Source organism: Pogona vitticeps, chromosome 6 (assembly GCF_051106095.1).
Source record: "Pogona vitticeps strain Pit_001003342236 chromosome 6, PviZW2.1, whole genome shotgun sequence".
Taxonomy (NCBI): domain Eukaryota; kingdom Metazoa; phylum Chordata; class Lepidosauria; order Squamata; family Agamidae; genus Pogona; species Pogona vitticeps.
This window is the reverse complement of record NC_135788.1, coordinates 3,579,674-3,590,867: the sequence shown is the minus strand read 5'-3', so window position 1 is coordinate 3,590,867 and position 11,194 is coordinate 3,579,674. Positions and strand designations below refer to the sequence as shown.

The 11,194-nt window shown below is 48.0% G+C and overlaps 1 protein-coding gene across 4 annotated transcripts in view; it reads right to left on the bottom strand.

Moving 5' to 3' along the window:
• Window positions 1-467: 467 nt before the first annotated feature.
• The window catches only part of GJC2 (gap junction protein gamma 2), a 48,212-nt gene continuing 37,485 nt past the window's right edge, over window positions 468-11,194 (bottom strand). For all 4 annotated transcript variants that reach the window (XM_020804963.3, XM_020804964.3, XM_073002794.2 and 1 more), the window contains exon 2: window positions 468-6,930. In XM_020804963.3, the coding sequence (XP_020660622.1) occupies window positions 5,654-6,910 (1,257 nt within the window). In that variant the 5' untranslated portion in view covers window positions 6,911-6,930 and the 3' untranslated portion in view covers window positions 468-5,653. The remainder of the gene's footprint in view (window positions 6,931-11,194) is intronic.

Genomic DNA, 11,194 nt, shown 5'->3' with positions numbered 1-11,194 from the left:
ATTTGGGGTGGTTACTCATGAACCAGTAACCATTCCCTGAAAAACCAGTTCATGGCTTGTTTTTTTCTGGTGCATGTCTAGGAGACGGGAACCTAACAATTCAACCCCCTCAACATCCCACTACTCCCCCCCCCAACATCATCTCCTCGTCATCCTCCACTGCCAATATCTGTAGAACCCGGTTTGTTTGTTCGTTTCCAGTTTATTGTTCAGTTCATGTCCATTTCTGTTTGCAACTGCTAAGGGCCTTTTAATAGTTACAGGTTAACAAGTATAAGTCTTGGTGGTTGTGATTAAGATGTGTTCAAATGTCCTATGAATTACACACTTACACAGGTTAACACATATAAAGGTGGGGGGGGAAGTGTGTGCTAAGCCCAGCCACATCATCTTCCACAGATTCCCTGGAAGCGGTCTAGGCTCTCGATAAAACATCCCACACTTGCCATACAATAAAAGAAACTGAATGTTTTGTTCTGTTTTATTAGTATCAAACACATAACATCCAACAGTTTTATGCTGTTGTTTAAGTGATCTGTCATTCTAAATACAAACCGGCAGTAACAGTCACACTAAAAAAATATTTACAGAAACAAGAGTCAGTTTTATACTTAAGACGTTTTTCATACAATTTACAAGTTAGTACAAAAAAAAGGTGTGGAAACTTCATAACAGTATAGATTTGTTATGGCCGTTCAGTTAATTTCAAGTATTTTCCAGTGGAATGAAATGTGGGTGACAGCTTAAATTTAATTTTCAGCTTTTGTTTTAGTTTTCTGAACCTCAAACCGTTTTAAAGCCACATTAACTGCCACAACTTCCCACTTAAAAAGTCTGGGAACTGTTGCCCTGGTGTTTCTCGGTAGCTGACGGGTCTGCCTTGTAAGATCATAATTCCCCAAGCTCCTTAAGAGGAAGTTTGTAACTTAGGAAGAATTGTAGTTAAATTAAAAGATTCCTGACCGCTTTATACTCCAGACGGCTATTCTGGGTTAGAGATGTGTGTTATTTTAATGCAACCGGTACCACGCAGGACATCTCTTAAACGCTTCTCAATGAAAAGGGATGCCCTCTACATTCAGAAACAGGTGTAAGTGGTTTGGAGTACACACCAGGCTAGCATCACCTGTTGTGTGGGTTGAGTGCAGGATCACTGACAACGTGGAAAGATTTCACTACAGTGGTGGAAGTTCTTTGGACCAAAGCCGGAGAGGGGATATCCCCTACTCTCCTGAAAACTCAAAGAACGTTTATCACTGCTGGGCAGAAGACTCTTTGCCCTTTCTGATCCCTTTCCCTCGGGATGGGGTATTTAAGACCAGCAGTCGTAAGATCGAATCCACGCAACGGAGTGAGCTCCCGTCACTTGTCCCAGCTCCTCCCAACCTAGTAGTTCGAAAGCATGTAAAAATCTGAGTAGATAAATAGGTACCACCTTGGTGGGAAGGTAACAGCATTCCGTGTCTAGTCACGCTGGCCACGTGACCACGGAGGACTGTCTGTGGACAAACACTAGCTCTACGGGTTGGAAACGGGGATGAGCACCACGCCCTAGAGTCGGACACAAATGGACTCAATAAGGGGAACCTTTACCTATGGGTTTTATGGAGTTTCTGGAATGCTGGCCCAGCTCAGTTCGTAAAAGGCAGCATCACTCCCTTTCCCCGCCTCCTCAGCCGATCCAGCCCATCGCCAGGCCCAGCTGGCTTGCTTTTCCCACCTCCGTGGCTGATCTCCCAGTCAACGGCAAGAACCCAGACTTGCCCGCCCTTTTGTTCTGATTGGGAGATGAGCCAAGAGGGTGGGGCAAAGAAGCCTGAGCTCTTGCCAGGACTGGAAGATCAGTTGAGGAGGGCCAGGGAAGCTGGCACGCTGCACCTGGCGAGAAGGGCTTGTTGAGCCAGAGGAGGTGGTGGGAGAACAGAGCAGCAGCATCCGCGCTTCCACCTTGATGAATTGCGACGAACCGGTTCGTGACCATTTCTCGCCAGGAGTTTGAATCTTCCCTGTACAGTGGTGCCTCGCATGATGACGTTAATTCGTTCTGCGAAAATCGCTGTAAAACGAAAACGTCGTCATGCGATTTTAAAAAGCGCAAAGAAACGCATTAAAACCTGATTAATGCATTCCTAGGGGCTTCAAACTCACCGTCCAATGAAGATCCTCCATAGCGTGGCCATTTTCGCTGCCCGTGCAGCGAGGAATCCGTGCCAGAAAACAGCAGGCGGCCATTTTTTTTACCCAGCGACCATTTTGAAACCGCTGATCAGCTGGCCGAAAATCGTCGCTTTGCGATGATCAGTTACCGAAACGGGACCAATAATCACAAAACGAAATTCCCCCATAGGGAACATCATTTTGCGATTGTTTTTGCGATCGCAAAAACATCAACGTAAAGTGATTTCGTTGTCAAACGGAGCGCTCGTAATGCGAGGCACCACTGTACCTACTTTGGGAGGAGGGTAAATGTGAGGTCACCTGGAGTGTGTGGGGCTGAATGGGGCGATGTGCCCTGCCACCTGCGTGGCCTTGGGCAAGCCTCACAGTGGCCCCAGAGGGCTACCAGAAGGAAGGGCCAGGAAGCCACTTCTAAGCACTTTATCCCTAGAAGCCCCTTGGAGGGTCACCGTGAGTCAGAAAAAAGGCCACAGAATCATGACGAATGAATTAGCCACTGGCTTAAGGGAGCTGTTGGGGGGAAAAAGTGGGAGAAGTTTTAAGACTGTGATCCTGAGCAGCATTCCCTTACATGTGCAGAGAAACACCCAGCGCGTTCCGTCATTCCCTCGTCATCGTCTTCCTAAAGGCACTATTTGCATTTAAGAGGTGCTGTCGTCACGGGAAAGACTTTTCTTGTCTCTTCGGGTGAGAAGACGGCAAGCTGGAAGAGGCTGTCAAGTGACCGTCATGCGATGGGTTTAGCACTGGCGACTAAAGGAACAAAAGCTACACACACTTGGAAAGACCAAGCCCTGGGAGGAAAAAAAACGAAAGAACAGGTCTTGAGAAAGGAGGGGAGACCTGGCCGGTTGTCCTCTTGAAAGGTTGCCCTGCAGAGGAGAGGCAGGACTTGCTCTCGATCAACCCAGAGTTGCAGGACACGTCATGATGGGCTCAAGCGACAGGAAGCCAGATTTCATCGGAATATCAGGGAAAAAAAATGTCTCAACGGTTAGAGCAGTACGACAACGGAACCCATGACCTCAGGGGGAGGGGGTGAACGCTCCAACGCTGGAGGCCTTCAAGAGAAAAGTGGACCACCCTCTGTCCAATCTGCTTCGACTTCAAGGCCTGCCTTGAGCAGAGGGTTGGACTGGATGACCTTAGAAGCCCCTTCCAACCACTATTCTTTGATTCTATGAAAACCCACTTATCTGAAGTCAACAGCAGAAATCCCTTGGATTTCTGGAAGATTTCCAGGGTCTTTGGCTTGCCTTTGCCAGCTAACCCCAGCTTTCTAGAAGCCAATCGACGATTCCAGCACAGCGGTACGTACAGGTAAGTTGAGCTCTAGCATTTGCAGATGTCAACAGCAGGGGTGGTCCAGAGCATTAATGTAAAATATCGCAGTGGAACCTGCAGCTGGGGCACCCCTCTGCCAAATCGATTAGAAATTAATTGAGCTTAGAAATGGTCTGAGTCATGGAACTGGACCTCAGAAGGTACAGAGCATGGGGACATACGGTACAGAGCATGGGCCCATAGCTATGAAAGCTCCCTTTCATAGCTATAGGCCCAAAACTAGCAAAGAAAGGTGGGATTGTATGTTGGGGCTGGAGATAGAGACAGCAATTGGAAGGGCATTGGAAAAGATGCAATCTAAAGTACGTTTCGCTGGCCGGATGGCTCTGTGAGTTGAGTATCTGGCTTGGGAGTTCAATTTCCAAACTGTACCTCCAGGGAGAAGAGCCATCCTGGGTGGCCTTGGGCAAGCTGGACAGTCCCAAGACATCCTTAGAAGAAGGGAACAGTCAACCACTTTGGAGTACCCTTCACCTAGAAGAGCCAGAAAGGGGTTGCCATAAGTCAACATTGACTTGATGGCACACAATCATTATTATTAAAATAAGTTGCAGTGTGTGTATAAGTAAAAAAAGCCAGCATAAGAAACTAAAGGTCAGACAAGATATTAAGGGGGATATGTACTCCCCATAATTAATCAATTTCCTTCCCATAGTGGGTTTTCCTTATAAATCCTTGTTCCAAGGATTGGACCTCCAAATGAAGCCCACATTTTCCTTTCCATGGCCAATCATAAAACAAAGCAGACTACATGCAAGATACCTAGGTGAAGAATGCCATGTGATATGACAAATGTCTTTCACTACTTGGAGGAGCATTCCTGCAAGAAATGGGCTCAACGTACATGTCCCTTGACCCTTAGAGAAGACTTTTTTTGTCTTGGCCATTAAGAAGGGGCGGTGGGGGGGGCGACAATAGACATGGACCAGCAGAAGATTCAAAAGGAAGAGCTGGATGAGCAAAGAACAAGAGAGAAACCACATAGGCAAAGAGAAGACTTAAGGATTACAGCCAGCCTGACAAGGCAGAACTAAACCTGACAGCCATACCAGGTAGGGATCAGATTTTTGGACTTGAACTCCCAGAATTCGCTCAGAATTTGGGGAGAGGTCGCCAAAAATTCCTGCTGCCCATTAGGCTCTATGGAGGCTGACTCCCAAAGAACTACCCTTCCCACCAAGCACCTGGGGGATTTCTTGGTGAAATCCAACAGCCCCATCCCTCATATCCAGGAAGTCAGATGGGGAGTTTCAGACATCTTGAAAGGGGGGGAGGCATCTCAGAGTCTCAGTGCCATCTTAAGGGCTGGCTCTTTCTTTGAAGGGGCGAGTAAGTGCTATAATAGCTTTCCCCTTTCTTTTTATTTGACAAGGGATCTTGAGGAAATTCTGGCCCAAATACCAACGGCAACCTCTACATGGCTTCTCCTTTGGAGTCACAAGCAACCAGGGTTGCGGGCTTCAGACACATGGCTCTCTGTCAAGTCAGACGTAAGTCAAACCAGTGACTCGACTCAATTTCTGCCCCCCCCCCATGACTCAGATTTGACCTGCGACTCAGAAACTTGTTTTTTAAGAGGGACTTTGACTTGGGACTTGGGACCAAAGACTCAGACTTGAGACTTGGGACCAAAGTCTCGGACTTGGGACTTGGGACCAAATACTCAGACTTGAGACTTGGGACCAAAGACTCAGATTTGAGACTTGGGACTAAAGACTCAGACTTGGGACTTGGGACCAAAGACTCATACTTAGGACTCGGGACCAAAGACTCAGACTTGGGACTTGGGACCAAAGACTCAGACTTGGGACTTGGGACCAAAGACTTGTCAACAGCCTTGCAAGCAACGCAAACTGGTTCCACTGGTTCCCGGTTACTGAGTGACCAGTGCACCAGGGAGACAAAACAGGGTACGGGCTGGGGACTGGCCCCTTGTTAACCCACCGGATGGGACATGTGAAAATGCATCCGTTAGTTGCAACTGTCTGGCGACATTTCACAATGTATTTGCCCTTCATATAAGAGTGAACCCGGACATCACCAGTGCTCTGTCAAACAGGACCTGGTTCCATCAAAAAAGGTATCCACGGCCTCTCCATCCCCTCTCCAAATCATTATAGGGCACACCTCACTATATCCATACTGAGTTCTTCCCGTCTTTGCCATTAGAACTACCCTTCTCCGAACTGGCCTTGGGCTTTGCCCCTTGTTTCTCCTGGGCCGTATTGGCTCGGTTCTGCTCCGCCACTGTCCCTCCAGAAGCCGGGCTGCTGGTCCGTGAAGGCTGCCCGTTGGCCTGAGTGCTATTGTAGCTTTGGAAGGCAATGTCTAGCTGCTCCTGAGCGACCCGCAAGTGTTTGTGGAGCGTGGACAAGTCTGGCGGGATGTTCTCATCGGGGCTGGTGCAGTGCTGTTCTTGCGCCACGTTGGCCAAGTTCTGCTCGTGGGCCATCAGGCTGTTGGGCACTTTGGCCGGCTTGTCCGATTTCACCACCAGGTTATATTCCGGAGGACAGGAGATATTCTTGGGATAAGCGGCATAGTTGTAGGGCGGCTGCCGGAAGCTGTGGATTTTCCGCTCCCGGATGGCGTCTCGGATGGTGCCGATGCCCAAATGGCACATCTCGGCCACGTTGAGCAGCAGGCAAAGGCAACTGACGACGTACATCACCAAGAGAAAGATGGTCTTCTCAGTGGGCCTGGAGACAAAGCAGTCGACTTCGTGCGGGCAAGGCTGTCGGCTGCAAAGGTAGTAGGGTGTGACTTCGAAGCCGTAGAGCATGTACTGCCCGATCAAGAAGCACACTTCGAAGGAGGCTCGGGTGAGAAGCTGGAAGACATAAATTTTCATCAGGCCTTCCTCTTGGATATGTCTCCGGCCATCGTGTTTCTGCTGATCCTTCTTCTTCTCCTCCTTCTTGGTTTTCTCTTCCGCTTCCATGATTTCATCCGCTATCATGGGCTCTTCCTCGTCCGGCCCCAGAGGGTCTTCCAGATTGCGGACCGCCTGCCAGTTGAGCGCAAACTGCTTCTTCTTCTTGAACCCTCGGCACCTCTTCTTCTCGTCTTCCGAAGACCGGGCGATCCGGTGGATGGCGTAGCCCAGGTAGATGACGGAAGGCGTCGAGATCATGATGATCTGGAAGACCCAGAAGCGGACGTGGGACAGCGGGGCGAAAGCGTCATAGCACACGTTGTCGCAGCCGGGCTGCTTGGTGTTACACGTGAACTTGCTCTGCTCGTCGGAATAGATGGACTCGCCTCCGACGGCCGTCAAGACGATCCGGAAGACGATCAAGACGGTCAGCCAGACCTTCCCGACAAAAGTGGAGTGGTTGTGGATTTCTTCTAGTAGGCGGGTGAGGAAACTCCAGCTCATGTTGGTCATAGGGGCTAATCATTTATAAACTGTTCAGAAAGACGAGAGAGAGAGAGAGAGGAACACCATTAATCCAGATATCTCCCACACAAGGCAGCCATGCCATACTTCTTATTAGAACATTGCCACATCTGAAGCATTCTGGATGAACCCAGTCAAATGCCTGCACCACGGTAATCCAAATTCGCAATGACTTAGGCCACTCATGTATTACATAAACCATGCACATAAAGTGTGCTTGAACATATTTGCTTCTATGCACCGCAATCAAAGCACAAGGAAGCCATGTGCTCAGGACAACATACGGTCATTCCAGAAATAATGCAGACTTCGGCTGAGAAGGCTGTAGGCTAGCTGTACCACTTCAGAACGCAAGCGGGGGTTTTCATGGTTTAAAATAATAATATAAGTTTTTTAAGAAAACAGAATGCTGTACTACATTTAGAAAATGGCCATATTGTGGAGATGGCCAGCCTGTTCTACTGACATAGTAACAACCCCCCAGAGTGGCCCTCGACCAGACGGGTGGGTATATTAAATGCACAAACAAATACATGTAGGTAGGGTTATGTCTCAAATCCTTCCCGAGATTTGGTATGCGTCACTACCAGCCTACGTTCAGAAAAGTCCTATCAGTTCAGCCCTGGAAGCTGGTGATTTGGTCTCTTTTTGAATCGTCCCAGGGATGGGTCAAACCCTTATAAATATAACTGAACTTAACAGAAAAGGCCCAAAATCTTGGCTGAACCCCAGAGAGAGAGAGAGAGAGAGAGAGAGAGAGAGAGAATTAGGAGGTTGCGCAAGTGGATAACTCAGAACCAGAGGTTGGGAGTTCTAATCCCACACTGTGTCTTCCTGACAGAGGGTGGACTTGATGATCCAGAGGGTCCCTTTCCAGCTCTGCCTTTCTAAAATTACAGGGTTGATCAGGGGAGGGGACTAGAACTTGAATCTCCAAGGGTCCAGCTCAACACTCTGACCAATACACCGCACTGCCTTTTCTCATCCCTACTCCAGTTAAAAGAAGGGAAGCCTATGCTGTTACCAACACAGAAATTAAGTCAATTTGTGTCTTGACCTGAGCCATGCAGTAAAATACCACTTTTGGCCACGAAGGCATATCCCACCCAGATGGGGGGCCCATGCGTCTCAGTCCAGCCTTTTGGTTATTATTATTCAGTTACAGCCAATATTTCAAGAGGGGCGGTAAATAGATGGGGTGTCACCCATCAGTACTTCTCAGAGTGCCAAATCGGGACATCCAGTCTCTAAGCAGGACTGAGATTAAAAAAAAAATCTTTATGTAATGAATCATGTTTTTAAAAATGCCTTTGATGCAAGCAAGCAAACAAACAAAAAATATCATTGTGTAATGAGTAAATGTAAGGGAAGCTTTGTATAAACTGTGACTAGTGATTCTTAATGGATTTGCTTCTCTTTATTGCAGAATAACTTTGTTGGGTGGCGTAAACAGGGGCGGGCAACGTTGTTTTCGTGGCCTCAAATGGCACGCAGTTCCTAGAGACGTGTGATCGATCTGGTACCATCTCCAAAAACAGAAGAAGGGGGAAAAAAGAAAGATGAAATGGGAGGTCCTTCAATATTTCTCCTCTCCTCTGTGTGTTGCTGCGGTTGAAGTGATTCTGTGCTGTCAGGTGGCCTCTGACTCATGGGTCATCCCCATGAACGAGAGATCTCCGAAATGATCCGGCCTCAACTGCCCAGCTCAGCTTTTGGCAAGCTCAAGCCCATGGCTTCTTTTCGACAGTGGATCCATCTCCAATGGGGTCTTCCTCTTTTCCTCCTGGCTTCCACCTTTCCCAGCCGGAGTCTGCAGAGGTTGCTGGACGGTGTCTCCCTAAATCCGTAACTCTTCAGCTTCCAAAACCTCCAAAGCCCAGCACAGGACAGGATTCGTGGCATCTGAACGCCAACCCCATCTGGAGAATTAAGGCTGGAAGCCGATGCGTATGGTCCACCCCAAGAGATCCCCATCTTTTTGTATGGGATACAGGCATCTCGTTTACACAGAGGACTAGCTAAGTTTCCCAGATGTCGTCTTGGGTCTTCCCAGCGATTCTCAACCTCCTAAATTTTGGGTGGTCTGGATTCTAGCATAGCCAAGGTTCAAGCATGCTTTCCGGATGATGAGAATCCCAACCTTCTGGCAACCCAAAAACCGCCAGCCACTGCGGGGGAAAGGTACCTCCATGGTTCCCCCTATGATTCTAATTAGGTATGTCTTAACTCTTCATCTTGATCTAAAAATCTTAATTTAGGACTGTCCTGACAGCTGCCGAGCCATCCGGAAGAGGCGTCCGCACGGCCCCACGTGGCTTTCATTTCTTTAAATTATTTATTTATCTAAACAATCGTTATCCCGCCTTTCTCCTTAGAAAGGACCCCAGGCGGCTCCCGTCGTGGAAAAAAGATAATATTCAAAAGCTAAAAGCGGTACGTGTGCAAATATTTAAAAAGAGTTGAGCAAGTATTATATTCAAAGTGGTCAATAAAATCAATACTAAAACACATGTTAGAACCACAGAGAGCCACAATCCAGTAAAAACCGCGGACGGTGCAATTCAACCAATGGCTCCGCAGCGCACGATCCGCTCGCCGCTGCTGGCCGGAGGACCAGCCTCACGGAAAGGTCGAAGGGAATACCCCCACCACGAATACCCTCATCTCTCTATTTTTGAGAATGCCTTTTCAAATAAATAAGCCCTCAGGGCAGCCTTTTCCAATCTTCTGGGTGGATTGGGAACGATGGGAGATGGAGTCTAAAAGGGTTCGTTGGGATGTGTTGTCAAGTCAGAACCAACTTAATAGGACTTTCAAGGTCGGTGGGATATTTAAGGTGGGGTTTTTTAACCAGTTCCAGCTGTCTGGATAGCTCAGTGAGTTAGGTCTCTGGCTGTGGAGCCAGAGGTTGGGAGTTCGATTCCTCCATTGGGTCTCTTGGGAGAAGAGCCAGCCTGGGTGGACTTGGGCAAGCGGCACCATCTCACAGCACCCCTAGAGGAAGGTAATGGTAATACACTTCAGAGTCTTCTCTACCTGGAAAACCCTGGAAAGGGTTGCCATTTGTTCGAATTGACTTGACAGCACATAATTATTATTTATTTATTTACCTGTTTCACATCCCCAGCGAGTTCCCATGGCTGAGCTGGGTTTCGAACCCAGGCCTCCTGAGTCCTAGTCCGTCACTTTATCCACTACACCAAATTTGGTTCAGAAATGGTCTAGAGGGCACCATGTTAAGGATGGCTACGTTCCCCAAAACATTGAAGCTTCACCATCATCACAGATGGGACACAAAAAGGTGGCAATCCTCTCTCTACCTTGCAGGGTTGTGGTGAGGGCAGAAAGGATGGGAAGAGCTACGTCTGTCCCCTTGAGCTTGTAACTATGGGTTCAAGCAGCAAGAAGCCAGATTTCAGCTGAATATCAGGAAAAAACATCTTAACTGTTAGAGCAGCAGGACAACAGAATCAATGACTTTATGGGGAGGTGGTGAGCCTTCCAAAGCTGGAGGCATTCAAGAGAAAACTGGGACCACCCTCTGTCCGATCTGCTTTGATCTGGGTTTCGGCCTTGAGCAGAGGGTTGGACTGGATGGCCTTCGAGGACCCTTCCAGCTCCATGATTCGGTGGTCCTATACTATCCTATACTCCACTCTCCATCCATGTCAGCCATCCTATTCCCTGGTTCTCTTTCAGTTCCATTCAGTTTATGGTCTGCTGAGACCACAGCTAGTCAAGAAAGATGGCGGCCAGGCAAAAAGCAGAGCTTGACCATGCCATCTGGGGGGGATGGTGGGAGTTGTAGTCCTAAAAGGCACTTCCCCAAGCTCGAGAAAAGCTGAGAATGAAAAAATTTCAAATTTTTGGAACACGCCTTTGTGCTGACTTTCACAACATGAAGATGGATGGTCAAACGATTGGTGGGTGTTCGGTTGAAGACCAGAAGATAGAGTCTCACTATGAGACATTGGGGGAAAGTAGCCACATCCAGAAGTAGCTATGATTAGTCACAAAACCAACAAAGGGTTTCCTTTGTAGCCGATGAAAGACCGAAACGCTGTGGCACCAGCGGTCGAAGACTTAGAGGGCTCTGCTCATTGACAAGGGAGAAAAAGCCTTATGGAACAGACTGGATTTTACTTAAGAGTAATCCATCTAAATCTAGTTATTCATCCAAATGAGAGGAGGAATAAATAGGAGCCTGATTAAGCAACACGTCTTATATCAAACTCTACTGATGTGATCAAGATCTACTGTATTTGAGACAAA